Here is a 17,014-nt window from a genome sequence, read left to right on the forward strand (position 1 = left end):
TAGATAGATAGATAGATAGAAAGATGGAAAGATGGAAAGATAGAAAGATAGATAGATAGAAAGATAGAAAGATAGAAAGATAGAAAGATAGAAAGATAGATAGGTAACCTGCATTGGTGCTCTTTAATTTCTTACTTTTTCCTTCCCCATTTTCTCTCCTTCCAGGTCTGGTTCCAGAACCGCCGGGCCAAATTCCGCAAGCAGGAACGGGCAGCAGCGGCAGCAGCGGCAGCAGCCAAGAACGGCTCATCGGGGGGCAAGAAATCCGACCCATCCCGGGACGATGAGAGCAAAGAAGCCAAGAACACTGACCCGGACAGTACCGGTGGGCCGGGGCCCAACCCGAACCCAGCACCCAGCTGCGGAGGAGGAGGTGGGGGACCCAGCCCAGCCGGGCCACAAGGCGGTGGGGGTACCATCGGGCCGGGCTCAGAGGGGAACAAGGGCCCGGCACCCCCCAGCTTAGCCCAAGCGGGCCCCGGCCAAGGCTGGGCTGGGGGTCCAGCTTCCATCACTTCCATCCCAGATTCTTTAGGGGGCCCCTTCGCCAGCGTTCTCTCCTCCCTGCAGAGACCCAATGGTACCAAAGGCACTTTGGTGAAGGGGGGCATGTTTTGAGGGGTGGGTGGTGGGGCCCACCCACTCACCCACCCACTCACCCACCCGCTCACTCACCCCAGCCAGGTTGGGCCCTCCTCCGGGATTCCGGTCCGGGCCCACGCATGGCCTGTGGGGTCCATGGGAGCGTCCGCCACCTGACCCCCTGACTCCCGATATTCTCGCAGGTTTGCAAAAAGTTGAAAGCCACAAAAGCCGCCCCCCAATTCTCACAAAGGGATTCCCTGCCCCTCTCACAGCTTTGCGACAAACCAGGCCCATCACCCACCCATCCCCTCCACTTCCATTCTGCCTTCTAGCAAGCCAAGGGCTCCATTGACGCCCTGTGGCACAGCGGACCCCCCAGTCGTGGACCGTTTTTTACTTTGCACGCTTGGGGTCACGCGGGGTCAATTCAGTGGGGGTCCCGGGGAACTCTCTTGAGTTTGGTTGTTTTTTTCATGCGGACGTTTCACTACCCAACTAGGTAACGTCATCAGGACTAAGCGCTGCAGGAGAGACTGACACCAAACCCGCACTGATGATGATGTTGAAATGGCGCTAGGTTCGGGAAAATGCGTGCTTTCCATAAGAAAACCCCACCCAACTCAGAGAGCTCCAAATCGTCCTTTCTGTTAGCACAGGTAGTCCTCGACTTACATCCCCCCAAATTCTGCCATTAAGTGAGACATTGGTTAAGGGGAGTTTTTGCCACCCGTCCCCCCAAATTTTATTACTTTTCTCATCACCAGTTGTTGAGAGAATCATTGCCGTGATTCGTGAATCTGGCTTCCCTATTGACTTCGTTTCGCCGAAGGTCACCCTGGCAGATCATGTGACCTTTGGGTGTAGCCCATGGTCATAAGTACAAACCAATTGCCGAAGGTCTGAATTGGGATCATGGGGATCCCGCAAAGGTCATAACGGTGAATGATGGTCATAAGTCTGTCATTTTTTCAGTGCCTTTGCCACGTCGAACAGGCATTAAGTCGAGGACTATTTGTACCAATTCTGGGCTGCACATCTAGGCCTGGCTGCTAGAGGGCAGCCTCAGGACACTCAAACCACTGTGGTTTGCTACCCCCTAGTGGCTCAAAGTTTCAACGGAGGCTCCTTTGCAGGGTTTGCATCCGGAAAGGAAGTCGCATCACAATTGATGCAAAAATGGCACTTTTTTTCATAGCAGAGTCTCCCTTTCCACACAAGGTGTTCCCCGTTACAGCATCACCCGGATGTGGGTGTGGCTATATTTGGGGATGCGCATGACATATTTGAGGACCAATTGATGCTACAAAAAAGGACTCTTATCACTTTGGAGGGAGAAAATTCCAGGACGTTGACTTCTAGGTTGTGTAGAACAGGGCAGAGGTTGGCATTCAGCTGATTTGGACTGGTTCACGTGAACTAGTAGCGCCTACTGCGGGTGAGTCTGCCCCACCCGCCTGGACATAACGCCATCCTATTTAGCCACATTTTCGTGGCAGGGCCAGTGACGGGCCGCTACTGGAACAGTAGGTGTTCCGCTCCAGTAGCGATTTTTGGGGTGTCTGTGATGTGCCTCCATGTGCCCCCGTGCAAGATTTGGCTTCTGTGCACACATACAGCAAGTGAAATCTTGCAAGAAGATGCTTGCGCAGGTGAGATTTCGATGATTTCTGCAGATTTTTTTGCTTCCACACATGTGCCAGCCAGGAATTCTGGGATTTTAATTCCACAGGTCTCAAAGTAGCCAAGTTTGGAGATTCTTTAATTTTTAGAGGATGCCTAAGCACAGGCCAACCTGGTGGGACTTTTCCATGACCTGCGCACGTCCGTGATGCTCAATGGTCCCCATTCCGCCATTAAGCACACACCGCATAGAAAAATCCCCATGGACGAGCATCTTTTGATCCCTGAAAGAGCCCCAAAATGAATTGGCCCTGATCATTAAAGCAGAAGAAAATCCTCTTATTATTATATTGATTGGTTCGCCTTTTTTTGTTTTCATTTTTTTAAATCGTGTCCTCTTCCTAGAGCAGTGATGGCGAACCTATGGCATGCGTGCCACAGGTGGCACATGGAACCATATCGGCTGGCACAAGAGCCATTGCCCTAGCTTAGTTCCAACATGCCAGCTGATTTTTGGCTTGCACAGAGGCTCTGGGAGGGCGTTTTTGGCATCCAGAGAGCCTCCAGGGGATGGGGGAGGGCAATTTTTACCCTCACCCAGCTCCAGGGAAGCCTTTGGAGCCTTGGGAGGGCAAAACACAAGCTACTGAGCCCACCAGAAGTCAGGAAACAGGCCATTTCCGGCCACCAGAGAGTTTCCGGAGGCCAGGGGAAGCTGTTTTCACCCTCTGCAGGCATTGAATTATAGGTGTGGGCACTCGCGCATGCATGACAGCGCATTTTCTGCCTGACCGGCCTCAAGCAATGATTAATGGTCCAGAAAAGAAAGTCAAACACACACGTGGATAGTTAATCAGCAAACTTGTATTTAAACAGTAAAGAAAAAAGACTAAAGCAAATGGTCCTTACGTTCAGGAGAAACCAAGAGGATTCGTTGCAAAATTCAATCAGCTACAAAGTTCAGTGAAAAGCCAACCCATACAAAAGTCACAGAGCAGAAATAGTCCAAGAGTCTCTGAATATTCACAGCACAAAAGCAGCAGCTTATCCCAGAGCGTTCAACTCCCCCAACGCTGAAGTACAATCCACGAGCAGGAACTTCAGAGCAGGAACAAACCACAAACCACCCAGATAATCAGCCACAGTTTGCCTTGGCCCCGTTCCCTTTTTATGCTGTTTAGCCCTCATTAAGGGAACCACACCCAGCCCAGGTGTGTTTCTCCTACTTCTTAAAGTGACCCCTTCTTTGTAAGGCCCTACGGCTGCGTAAATTGATGTATTGTCCTGCAGACGAGCTGAGAGACGATCAACTGTCTGACGAATTGCCAGCCCCTTCCCCTGAACTGTCTGCCAATTCGTCCTGGCTCTCTGCCCCATCTTCCTGACTGCTGGCTACATCTTCCTGGCTGTCAGCCAGGCTTTCACAGTCACTGTGTGCCGCATCTCCCCCATCTGTGGGGGCAACAGCTGGCCCAGGCCCAAACACAACAGCGCATACCCATGCTCTTTAGGCACCTGAGGGGAAAAAAGGTTCACCATCACTGTCCTACAGCATTATTCTTGCAAAGCGTGTATTTCTAACAGGCAGGGAGCTGTTTATAAAAGGAGCCTCAACTATCTGTCCCAAAATGGATCTCTCACCCCACCGCGTTCCTTTCCCAGTTGCAATGACATTGCCCACGCTGTTTTTAATGCCCTTCCGCCCTTTTAAGGTTTTTAAACCTCTTTTTCTTTTTAAAGGCACAAGGAACCCTAGAGGTTCGTTTTTGTCCACCGATATGCTTTCAAACATCCTTTCTGTGTCTTTTTTGACCAACTGTGTTCTGTGACTCAATTGTATAGTGTGAATATTGATACAAAACTTGTCTACGCTAATTAGACGTATAAATAACGTTTCCCTCTCCTTGTAGTCTTTCAATGGTGTGTCTTTAGGGAAAAAAATATGAGGCTTTTATGAGTTGTTGTTATTATTATTTTTGCATTTTTAGATTGGCCTCGTGGAAAAGTCTCGGTGACACGTGGCTGGGTTTTTAATTTCCTTTTTTTCTCTCTCCTTCCTTATTTTTTTCAGATACCTTTGTGAGTGTTAACTGTCATAAATTATGTTTCAGGAACACTGGTTTATTTATATGTGGTTAAAATGAATGCTTCTATTTAAAAGGGGAAATATTTCTACATGTGCATATAGTTTTACAAAAGTGTACCATTAACTGGTTGTTGATAATAAAAATGAAAAGGAGATACGGGCCCATTCTATTCTCTTGGTCTAATTTACTTCATCCATGAATCTCTCTCTCTCTCTCTCTCTCTCTCTCTCTCTCTCTCTCTCTCTCTCTCTCTCTCTCTCTCTTACATGATTAAAGAGATAAATTATCAGTGATGGAAACTCTGGGCGGCTCATAGAATAAATATAGAAAAAGCGTACAAAACAAATCTAATATATTAAAACTACAGCTAAAAACCCTATATATTACTCAATCAGACAATCCAATCATACCATGCATCATATTTATTGGTCAGGGGGGCAAGGTCTAATTGTCCCAGGCCTGGTGGCATAGGTGAGTATTAAGACTCTTGCGGAAGGCGAGGAGGGTGGGGTCAGTACGAATCTCTGGGGGGAGCTGATTCCAGAGGGCTGGGGCCCCCCCAGAGAAGGCTCTTCTCCCAACCATTGTCTGGTTGATGGGGCATGGAGAAAGCCGACTCTGTGGGACCTAACCAGCCACTGGGATTTATGCAGCAGAAGATGGTCTCACAAGTAACCTGGTCCGATGCCATGCAGGACTTTGTAGGTCATTACCAATACTTTGAATTGTGTCCGGAAAACAATCGGCAATCAGTACAGTCCTCTGCCCCCTGCCCCCTTCGTATGCATACGCAACAACCTGTGCTCCCCTTCCCAATGTCCCATTTTGGGCCTAGCAGGTCTCCGTGAAGCCTCCTGTGGGCATAAACTGAGTCCACCACCTTCGTGGAGACCCTCCATAATCATAAACTACAACACTTAGTGATAGTCATGGGATACTAAATAAGCAATCAAATCATACTAGGAAACTAAATAAAACAATACACATCATAAACATACAAGCAACACGGTTATAATCATAAGTAGGAGGAGATAGGTACTTGGAAGGATGAGAAGAAGAATAGCAATACAGTCTTAGGAAATAGTGTTGAGGGAATTAGTCGTTTAGCAGAGTGATGGTGTTGTGGTTAGCTCTGGCCCAGCTCCTGCCCCAAGGACTGTGGATGTGGGGGAGACATCCACATGCTGCAGGTCTGTTTTGCTCCCGGTGGAATCTGCTGGTGAAGGCTCCTCTGACTAAGAAGACATGAGTGACAGGGAGGAGGAGAGTGTGGCAGACAGCTCAGAAGGAGATCAATTATCTAGCTCCTCCTTGGATTCAAAACAAGAGTTAATGATACAGCCACGCATGCGGAGAGCGATGCATAGGCAACAACAGCTGAGAGATTATTATCAAAGAAAATTAGGCCACCTGTGGTTGGATGGGGCTGTGGTAATTAGTGAGGCTGCTATAAATAGCAGCCTGTGGGTTTGGCCATTGTGGAGGATTATCTGATCATTGTGTTTCGTGCCTGCTTTGCTGACTTTGACCTTTTGTGTGCTGATTTTTCCATGTTTTGAAACTAAACCAGAGCAAACTGTGTTTCACTTTGTGAAAGAAGAAGGACTGTGAATTGCCTCACAGCTGCAAGCTAAGTATCACAGAACTGATAAGGGACTTGTACAAATTACCAGTTTGTTTGGAGATGAGCGCTCTTTGCTATACAAAAAGAGGGCTTCATTTATTTGCATTTTCGGTATAAAAAACATTGTTTTGAATTTTCAAGTGTGTGTGTGTCTGAAATTGTATCTGTGCATTTTCGGGAGGATTCTACCAGAGAGCTCGACAGAACAGATGGCATCTGGGGAAAAAACTGTTCTTGTGTCTAGTTGTCTTGGTGTGCAGTGCTCTGTAGTGACGTTTTGCGGGTAGGAGTTGAAACAGTTTATGTCCAGGATGCGAGGGGTCAGTAAATATTTTCCCCGCCCTCTTTTTGACTCGTGCAGTCTACAGGTCCCCAATGGAAGGCAGGTTGGCAGCAATTGTTTTTTCTGCAGTTCTGATTATCCGTTGAAATCTGTGTTGGTCTTGTTGGGTTGCAGAGCCAAACCCACTACCTGTGGGTGTAGATTTGTCATGGGAGGATGCAGGGACCTGTTGCCCTTGTTCCCTGAAAGGGCTATTTCTTTCCAGTAATATCATTTTGGCTTCATGCCCGCAGAAATGCTGTCTCTGAATTGGCACTCGACAGTGTTTGGAACAGGGCTTTGCCATTTTTTATTTTTGGTGTGCCAGCAAATCCTTTGCCAATCAGCATCTTCCAAGAGCATCCATTTAGGTCAGAATTATCTCGAACATCTTCTGTTTTCTAGCACAGAGCTGTCCCCACAGACAGAAATAGACTGTATTAAGACATGTTTCTTTAAGACATTGCATTAGGGGAAACGTAGTGAAATTGCACTCTGGGGAATGTAGCTTTACATGTGACCCCGTCTTTCTATTCCTATTGGCTCTGGCCTGGGATGAGGGGTGATTGGAGAGAGCATTCCAGCGGGTTCTTCCTTCTTCGCTAAGTAAGCCAGCATGTAGAAGCAACAGGTAGAGCCGGGACGATTCAACCTCTTTTTACCTGCACAACGGGAAAGATTACACTGCAGAAGAATCACCTCATCACCATGAGTTATTGTGTGGATGCCTGTAGTAAAATAATCTTTCATCTTAGCTGTTGGCTGAGTGAGGGCTTCGCGAGGGGAAAAGAACCACAGCCCAGACTGCTTTGGCGCGGTGTGGCTCTCCTGGCCTTGGGAGGTGGTCGGGTAGGAGAGAGGGAAGATCGTCCGAGGCCAAGAAGGAGGAAAGAGGAAAAAAGCAAGGAGCGCAGACACAGCAGCAGCAGCAGGGGGGAAAAGGAGAGCTGATCTGAGACTGATAAACCAGGAAGTGACAGCTTCATTTCCGCCGGTGGAACTGTGTTCCACTCCGTCCTGCCTGCTGCCCACCCCTGGCTGTACCCCATCATCATTACAATTATGAAAAATCACGGCTTGATCTATTTTGCCTTGCATGTTATGAGCATCTCTCACCTTTTAAGTTGCATTACTGAAATAAATGAACTTTTGCACGGTATTCTAATTTTTCGAGTTTCACCTGTAGGACTTCAATTTGTTGAAGTCCCAATCAAGCAGCGTTTCTTATCTTTGTCAACTTTCAAGATGGATGGAATTCAATCCTTTAATATTCCCCGCCCAGCACAGAGTAACCTCAGAGTAGCCACCTCTCCCTGTCTCTTAAGGATTTCCCGGTTGAAACCTGATAATGTAGTGCCCCCTGATGGTCAGGATAAGTATCAGCCGAGTTCTAAGAAGGAAAAAAATTCAAAGACTTGGAATTTTGGGAAAGGAGGAGAGATTGAGGTCAGTTACTAGAAGTCTAGGATGATAGAATCATAGGGTTGGGAGCAATGATGAGCTCCTATAGGCACGGTCAGGTACACAGAACCGGTAGAAAAATTTTGATCAGGTATGCAGAACCAGTAGAAAAAAATGTGAATTTTTTTTTTATTTTTGTCCCTGCTGGGCTCTGGGTATGTTTTCCCTATTGCAGTAAATGAGGTTGAATGTGTACAACTTTAGAAGAGCTGTGCGTGTGTGTACATACACTATATATATAGTAGATAATGTATATTTTTGTGTGCCTGTGTGTAACATGTATTTACACATATGGCATATATACATATAATTAAATACAGTGTTCCTTGATTTTCACGGGTTCGAACATCGGAAAAGTCTATACAGTGGTCCCTCGATTTGCGCGTTCTCGATTAGCGCGAAACGCTGCAACGCGGTTTTTCAAAAAATATTAATTAAAAAAATAAAATATTAAAAAATAAAAAATAAGTCCACGCTAGTTCTCTCTCTCTTTCTCTCCCTGTTGCCGGCGTGGTATGTGAGAGAGAAAGAGAGAGGCAGAGGTCGGGCGCATTACCGGGAGGTGGAGGCGGCGTGGGGACGCTGGGTGCCGGGGACTCCGAGGAGGGGGTGGACGTCTGTTCCCTGAATGGAGACCGCCGGCCACTCAATCGGGCCAGCAGGGAACAGAATGGAGCCTTCCGCGGCGGGGCTGGTAAGGGGGGGAGCCGAGGGGGGAGCCGAGCCCAGCCCCGTGGCATTCACACACGCCCCCCTGGATGAGCGGCCCCGCATGGCCCCAGCGCCGGACTCCGTTGCCGAACGGCGAAACCGGAAGGGGCGAGGTGGGGGAGAACGGGAGGCTCAGCATTCCGGCAGTCGCAGCGCTGGCTGTCAACTTTTCTTTTTAGCACTGGGGAGGCAAGTCAGCTCCTGCCCAGTTTTAAAAAGAAAAGTTGACAGCCAGCGATTGTTCCGCTGCCGCCAGCATGGAGCCCACGGGGGATTCGCTTTCCTCCCGCCGGCAGCCGACTGATCGTGGGCTCCTTCGCAACCTCGGAGAGCTTCCTGGTTTTCGTGAGCTTTCATGCCCTGGAAGCTCTCCGAGGTTGCGAAGGAGCCCACGATCAGTCTCGGCTGCGGGTGGGAGGAAGGCGAATCCCCCGTGGGCTCCATGCTGGCGGCAGCGGAACAATCGCTGGCTGTCAACTTTTCTTTTTAAAACTGGGCAGGAGCTGACTTGCCTCCCCAGTGCTAAAAAGAAAAGTTGACAGCCAGCGCTGCGACTGCCGGAATGCTGAGCCTCCCGTTCTCCCCCACCTCGCCCCTTCCGGTTTCGCCGTTCGGCAACGGAGTCCGGCGCTGGGGCCATGCGGGGCCGCTCATCCAGGGGGGCGTGTGTGGACTGGCAAGCGGCAAGCGGCAAGTGATCTGGCGGGAAGACCAAGGGAAGGTTCCTTCAGCCGCCCAACACCTGATCCGCTCCGCAGCGCGGCAGCAGCGAGGAGCCGAAGATGGGGTTTCCCCTTTGCCTTTACCCCATCTTCGGCTCCTCGCACTGCTTCTGCGCTGCGGAGCAGATCAGCTGTTGGGCGGCTGAAGGAATCTTCCCTTGGTCTTCCCCGCCGCCCACACGCAAACTCCACCATCTGCGCATGTGCGGCCATGAAAAAAATGGCGCACATGCGCAGATGGTGGTTTTACTTCCGCATCCAATATAACGCGGAAATCGGTTAGCGCGGGAGGTCTTGGAACGTAACCCCCGCGCTAACCGAGAGATCACTGTACCACGGTTTTTCAAAAATATTAATTAAAAAATACTTTGCGGTTTTTTCCCCTATATCATGGTTTTTCCTGCCTGATTACATCATATGTCATCGCCAAACTTTCATCCACCTTTAATAAAAAAAATTTAAATAAACTTTTAATAAACTTTAATAATAATAATAATAATAATAATAATAATAATAATTTATTAGATTTGTATGCTGCCCCTCTCCGAATAAACATGGTGAGTAATAATCTAAATGATTGCTAAGGAAATTGCAATTTATGGGTTTAAAGTGTTAAGGGAAGGCTTGGGATACTGTTCACAACCAAAAATAGTGTATTTACTTCTGCATCTCTACTTTGGGGAAAATCAACTTTTGCAAGCGGTCTCGGAGCACATCCCCTGCGAAAATTGAGGGAACACTGTAGTATATTTTGGATGTCCAGTAATAGTAAATAGAGAGGGAAATTGTATCTCTTTGAGGCGAGGACAGGCCAAGCACCCTAACCCTAACCCGAATCCTTGATATGAGTGATGTCAAGATGGCCACCGTTAAGCCAGTCACATGATCGTCAAGCCACTCCCACCTGGTTACATGGCCGGCAAGCCACACCCACAAAATAATCCACGCACACAGTGTAGTAGTGAAATTTTTTGCAGCCCTTCACTGGCTTGGAGGGACTTTGGAGGTCTTCTAAGCCAACCCCCTTCCCCCAGGTCATAAAATGGGACAGGATTCATTGAACAAATGTCTCACATAACAAGAGTTATTTTTGGCTCAATTGTGGTGTACATCCAGGGCTATACCTATAGTTGGAAATGTCAGAAAAGAAACAGGAGTATGTAAAACTTCCAAAATTTAGCCTAGCACCAAGGATCCTATAACCAGTAATGTCATTGTACAAAATAACAAATAAAATAATAAAATAAAATGAAGGCTATTATTTACCCTATTTTTCAGAGAATAAGATGCACCTTTTTCCTTCCTAAAAGAGGCTTCAAATTCAGGCAAAGCTTATGCTCTGAATATAGCATTTTTTGAAGCTTTTTTCCCCAGCCCTAACTAGGTGCTAACAATCTTCCCAGCTCTTACCTTGCAGGTTCTTTCATTGTTACTCTCTGTGAAGAATGTTTTCCAAGCCCTAAGTCTTTGCAGGGTTTCTTCATTGCTCTAATTTGCACTGAATAAGTTACTTTCCAGCCCTAACCAGGTGCTAAAAATGTTCCCAGCTCTTACCAGCTTGCAGGTTCTTTCATTGTTACTCTCTGTGAAGAATGTCTTTGCAGGGTTTTTTTCCATTGCTCTACTTGCTCCGAATGTTTCTTTCCAGGTGCTAATCATGTTTCTGGCTCTTACTGGCTTGCAAGCCCTTTCATTGTTACTCTCTCTGAATAAAGTTTTTTTAAAGCCCTAACTGGGGGATAAAATAATGTGCTGAAACTGACCAGACTAAAGATGCTAGCCAGATGAATACCTGGTGTTGTGGTTGGCTCTGGCCCAGCTCCTGCCTCAAGGTGGATGTGGGGGAAACATCCACATGCCACAGGCCTGTTTTGCTGCCGATGAAGCCTCCTCTGACCAAGGAAGCATGAGTGACAGGGAAGAGGGGAGTTTGGCAGACAGCCCAGGAGGAGATCAATCATCTGTATCATCCCTGGATTCTGAACAAGAATTAATGACACATCCACGCATGCGTAGAGTGATGCATAGGAGACAACAACTGAAGGATTATTGCAAGAGAAAATGAGGCCACCTGTGGTTCGGTGGGGCTGCTGTAGTTAGTGTTACAGATAAAAGCACAGACTGGTGTTTTAGCCTCATGGCAGTTTATCTGATTCATTGTTTCATCAAGATCGTGGTTTTTGTGCTGTTCAAGATTGCATGTGGACTCTCTGGACTTTAGAATTGGACTCAATTTCCCAGTTATTGGGTGAGCAACTGGATTGCATTTAACCTTTGCCTTGTGTGTACCAGACAATCCCTTTGACATTTAAAAAGGGCGCTGTTTCTGTTTTTCTGTTTATAAAAACTTTTGGGTTTTCCTTTTATCATGTGGTGTGTGTCTTCATGGACTAATTACTCTGTAATTACGGGTGGTTGAAACACACTGGCAGAACAACCTAGTAAGCAGATTCTTTTCCCTATTTTCCTCCCCCACAACTAAGTTGCGTCTTATACTCCGGTGCGTCTTATAGTCCAAAAATATGGTATGTATTTATTTGTACCGTAAAGAGATGGGTAGTTGCTAAAATTGATAAATAAATACAGTTCAAATATTCCTGTACTGTATTCCTTCCAAAAGTCATGAAACCAAACATCACCCATTTTAATCAATGTTTATTTATAAATGTAACATTTACTATAAAAGCAGTTGCATTTTAGACAATTTTCTTACTTCCCAGAGCATTTTTTTTTTTAGAATAAATATCATTAATAGAGATTAGAGTAATAATCGGTATTTGAGACTTTGGTGATGTCTGGTCTATAACGGAAGCCCCCATTTCGGCTTACCAATAATCTTTAGCCATATCGAGAATTATACCGGGTACAGAATTAGCTCTAAATAACAAGAATAATGGATCGCTAGGAAGTGCTGAGAATGGAAGTAGATATAAAAATAATTATGACACGGTTATATCTGCCATCTAAAGAAATGGAAAGCTACAAACATGTTTTTGGGAACGCTTAGAAAACAAAACGAAACCCCGTTAACATTTATAATATTGCCATGTCAATCACTCCTTAAAACATCTGTTTAATATTTCAACTCGCTATATAGTGAATTGGTTTTTTTTTGTTAACACTGCTCTTAATCTCCCTCCCCCCCCCCCCCAAAAAATAAGTGAAATAACATATGGGTCCCGTTCACATCAGTGTCAGAATTAGGGGATCCTGAAGAGCGAGGGGATCTTCTTAGAATAATGAAAAAAAATATTTAAAAAATGAGGAAAACCAGAGTATTTTAATCTATGCTGGTGATCAATCAGTCTTTATGGAGAAATGCAGATGCCTCCGTAGAAGTGAATATGCGTAGTTCAGGGTTGAGCAGAGAGGTCCTTAATGGGTTGGTGTCCTTGTAGATGTTCTGGATACTTGGACCAAACCTTCTATCATTGATGGCGTGACCTAGTTGGGTCATGAATGCACCCAACTCAAGAAGCATCCTAGAAGCCGGGATCCATAAATGATTTAACTGCTATTCAGATTTTATTACAGATACAGCCTGTTGGCCCCATTTTATAATTTTACCTTTGAAGAAGGCAACGGACAGCTACGTTCATGGTGGCATTTTCACTTTTAAGGTTTTTTTTTATTAAACGTTGGTTGGTCTGTGAATGCCGATTTATTAATTTTGCTCGCAACTTCAATGGACGTGTTTCCTTTCTTCGGGAATTTTGGAGGAGATCCCAAGGTTATTTAATGGACTTACTTCTGAGTAAGACTCACAGACCAAAAACCCCAAACAACCACCTCCCAGGTTTTTATAACTTGGGCTAAGTTTTCTTTTTAAAAAGAAAATAAAAAAGATCACGTATCAAGCTCCCAAAGTCACGTTTGTTTGCTCTTTCCAGATGTGCTGATGTTTCTTAAAGAGCTTAAACACCCCCAATTGTGCAGTGGGTTGTGTCAAGTTGGGTACATCTCTCCCAAAGCCCACAATGATGAAAGAATAGCATTTAGACTTATATACCGCTTCACAGTGCTCTCTAGCCCTCTCTAAGCAGTTTACAGAGAATGAGCTTATTGCCCCCAATAATCTGGGTCCTCATTTTACCGACCTTGGAAGGACGGAAGTATGAATGAACCTTGAGGATACTGAGATTCAATCTGTCAAACTGCTGGCAGCCAGTGATCAGCAGAGGTAGCTTACAGTACTGCAGTCTAACCACTGCGTCACCGAGGCTCTTCGCCAAACCTCTTTTACGCAGTGCCCTGGAAACAAAGCCATAGTTGCGCATGCACAAATCCAAAAATTACAACTTCCTCCTTCTTAAGGATGAGTCCGTTTCACCGCAAAAGAGGTGGCGAAAACACACACCAAAGTCACAATTTAACCTGAAGCACACATTGGGGTAACTAGCAATTCTCTTACGGGACTGCCTTCTGCCGCATAAATCCCAGTGGCCGATCAGGTCCCACAGATTTGGCCTTCTCCAGGTCCCGTCAACCAGACAATGTCGTCTGGCGGGGCCTAGGGGAAGAGCCTTCTCTGTGGTGGCCCCGGCCTTCTGGAACATGCTCCCTCCGAAGATTCGGACTGCCCCCACCCTCCCCGCCTTTCGCAAGAGCCAGGCATGGGGCAACTAGCACATGCCCCGCCTTGTGACCATTAAAAGTTATGTGTGGTTATGATTGTAATATTGATTGTGTACTATTGCTTGTTTTTTAAGATAATGGGTTTTAGCCATAGTTTTAATTATTAGATTTGTACTTATATTGTTCTTCTTTTGTTATATTGTTTTTATTGTTGTTGTGAGCCGCCCCAAGTCTCCAGAGAAGGGCGGCATACAAGTCTAATAAATTATTATTATTATTATTACCATCATCCATAGAGATGTCAAAAATATGTCTTTATTGCAATTCATCTGTATTCCCCACTTCCATCGTCTGAAATGCGACTTATGACTAATGTAAAAGTTTGCAAACAAAGACACCCGTCTTCGTCAGGCACAAAACTGTCCCGCTCGTTTTTTTTTCTTTTACAAAGCAGGGGTTAGCGGCTGTTGCGATGATCAACGCAATGCTTTGATCATGAATGCGTGAGATTTTGCCAATTTTCGGCGGGTTTTTTTTTTTTGCTTCTGCACATGCGCGGAAGCAAAAAAATCGTTGAAAATCAGTGAAATCTCACATGCATGAGCCTCCTGGTGCGGCGTTCATTTGAGTCTATGGAGAGGGGCGGCATACAAATCTAATAAATTATTATTATTAATTTAATTTAATTTATTGTATTTCTATGCCGCCCAACTCTCAACGTGAATGTGATGGTGGGGACGCTGGAACAGCCATTAAGTGTGAAAAATGGCCTCGAGTCACATTTTTCAGTGCTGTCGTAACTGCTGAACGGTTACTAAACAAACAGTCATAAGTACAGAACTACCTGTGCTGGCTTCCCACTTTGGATTCATCATAATTAAAATTCGATTTGGGGTTTGCATTAAGGTGGATTTAGGATTTATTATAAGGGGAGTCCGTTTGCAACCGTCACCCACTTCAGAGAGAGATCAGAAATTTTGGAAGATCTTTTCATAGAAACATAGAAGATTGACGGCAGAAAAAGACCTCCTGGTCCATCTAGTCTGCCCTTATACTACTTCCTGTATTTTATCTTAGGATGGATCTATGTTTATCCCAGGCATGTTTCAATTCAGTTCCTGTGGATTTACCAACCACGTCTGCTGGAAGTTTGTTCCAAGCATCTACTAATCTTTCAGTAAAATAATATTTTCTCACGTTGCTTCTAACCTCAGATTGTGCCCCCTTGTTCTTGTGTTCACTTTCCTATTAAAAACACTTCCCTCCTGAACTTTATTTATCCCTTTAGCATATTTAAATGTTTCGATCATGTCCCCCCTTTTCCTTCTGTCCTCCAGACTATGCAGTTGGAGTTCATTCCTCAAATTATTTCCCTACCACATTTTTAAACTGGTTACCGTGGAATTTCCATGTCACAGTTACCGAGATTTCCACACCGTTTACAGATTAACTGCAAAAAGGGGCATCATAATGTTATTTATTTTCCTGGGTAAAAGCGAAACACCAAACTTTTATTATCTTAGTTTAAACCTGAAATGGGTTAGCAAAATTAGGGCTAAAAAAAAGCCAACAAAAAACCAAGGTTGCATCTGGCAAACAGTTAGGAGAACCGCCGAATGTTTATAGCAGTGTTTTCCAACCAGTGTGCCATGGCACACTAGTGTGCCGCGACACATGGTCAGGTGTGTTGCGAAGCTCAGAGAGAGAAAGAAAACAAGAGAGGGAAAGAAAGAGAGAGAGAGAAAGAGAGAAAGAAAGAGCAAGAGAGAAAGCAAGCAAGAGAAAGAGAAAGAAAACAAGAGAGAAAGAGAGAGAAAGAAAGCAAGAGAGAGAGAGAGAAAGAAAGCAAGAGAGAGAGAGAAAGAAAGCAAGAGAGAGAGAAAGAGAACAAGAGAGAAAGAAAGCAAGAGAGAGAGCAAGAGAGAAAAAAAGAAAGCAAGAGAGAGAGAAAAAGGGAGGGAAGGTGGGAGAGATAAAGACATAGAGGGAGGTAGGGAGGGAGAGAGAAAGAGAGCAAAAAAGAGGAAAGAAGGAAGAGAGAAAGAAAGAGGGATGGAGAGAGAAAAAAGAGGAAGGGAGAGAAAGAGGGAGGGAGAGAGAAATAGAGCAAAAGGGAGGAAGAGAGAGAGAGAATTTTTTTGTCCAAACTTTTTTTAGCTGCCCCCCCCCCACTCAATGTGCCCCATGGTTTTGTAAATGTAAAAAATGTGCCGCGGCTCAAAAAAGGTTGAAAATCACTGGTTTATAGGATTGGTTTTGTGAAAATGCCAACATTATATGCAGATGACCTGTTGCTACAAGAAGCCTGGTTTTAGGTTTTTTAGAGATGGAGCAATAACCTATTGAGAGAATTCCTACCCGCAGTATTTAGTAAAAAGTTTCGGGATTACAATGTGTTTTTATCAAACTAGTCTGTATCCAAAAAAAGAAGTTACCTCTTTAGTAACAAACAGAAAAGTTGATTTCTAGGATGCTGTTCGACCTCCTTCCGAAAAACTCAAGTTAATGAAAGTCATACATTGGCGATGTTAGAGAATGTCTACAAAGATTTGCGCTAACTTCAAATCCTCCGCTTCCAGGAAAATGAAAACGGCCGGGACTTATTGCCTCTTCGTTCCTTTCAAAATATCGGGATTGGAAAACCGAGCGCGGCCGATATTTTGGAAGGCGCTTTTGCTGGGAGGGAAAAAAAAGTGCTTAACCGTGCAGCCTGCAGACTTCATACACGTAACGTTAAGTGAACGCGGGAAACCAAAGGGTGTGTCGCGTGAGGACAGAAGCGTTCCAAGCCTTTCGACCAGTGCGCTTAAAGAGGGGAGTCCAAGAGCTACGGAGTCCATGGATCGGAGCTCTTACACGCCGTTGTGCTGAACGGCCTCAGGACGCAAAAGGATGGATGATCCTCCTCGGAGAACATTGTACGTGGAACTGAGATCCTCGTCACAAAGTGGTTGGCTGGCCGGCAGCTACATTTTGGGAGAGAAAGAGAGAGAAAGAGAGAAAGGAGAGAAAAAGCAAGAGAGAAAAGGGTAAGAGCGAGAGAGAGAGAAAGGAGAGAGAAGGGGTAGAGAAAGAGAGAAAGAGAGAGAAAAGGGTAAGAGAGAGAGAAAGGAGAGAAAGGGTAGAGAAAGAGAAAGGAGAGAGAGAAAGAGAGAGAAAAGGGTAAGAGAGAGAGAAAGGAGTGAGAAGGGGCAGAGAAAGAGAAAGAAAGAAAAAGGAGAGAGGGAGAGAGAAAGGAGAGAGAAGGGGCAGTGAAAGAAAGAGAAAGAAAGAACGAGAAAGTAGAGAGAGAGAGAAAGAGAGAAAA

General features: G+C 45.5%; 2 protein-coding genes across 5 annotated transcripts in view; one reads left to right on the plus strand and one right to left on the minus strand.

Annotated features, from left to right (window-relative positions):
• PHOX2B (paired like homeobox 2B) overlaps positions 1 to 697 on the plus strand; it is a 10,126-nt gene extending 9,429 nt beyond the window's left edge. Inside the window, exon 3 of the mRNA XM_070756553.1 lies at positions 166 to 697. Within this exon, the coding sequence (XP_070612654.1) occupies positions 166 to 618 (453 nt within the window). The 3' untranslated portion in view covers positions 619 to 697. The remainder of the gene's footprint in view (positions 1 to 165) is intronic.
• Positions 698 to 15,167: 14,470 nt separating this feature from the next.
• Positions 15,168 to 17,014, minus strand: part of LIMCH1 (LIM and calponin homology domains 1) — a 228,193-nt gene continuing 226,346 nt past the window's right edge. For all 4 annotated transcript variants that reach the window (XM_070757047.1, XM_070757045.1, XM_070757049.1 and 1 more), the window contains one exon: positions 15,168 to 16,673. In XM_070757047.1, coding sequence (XP_070613148.1) covers positions 16,648 to 16,673 — 26 coding nt within the window. In that variant the 3' untranslated portion in view covers positions 15,168 to 16,647. The remainder of the gene's footprint in view (positions 16,674 to 17,014) is intronic.

The sequence above is a fragment of the Erythrolamprus reginae genome, chromosome 7, assembly GCF_031021105.1.
Source record: "Erythrolamprus reginae isolate rEryReg1 chromosome 7, rEryReg1.hap1, whole genome shotgun sequence".
NCBI lineage: Eukaryota > Metazoa > Chordata > Lepidosauria > Squamata > Dipsadidae > Erythrolamprus > Erythrolamprus reginae.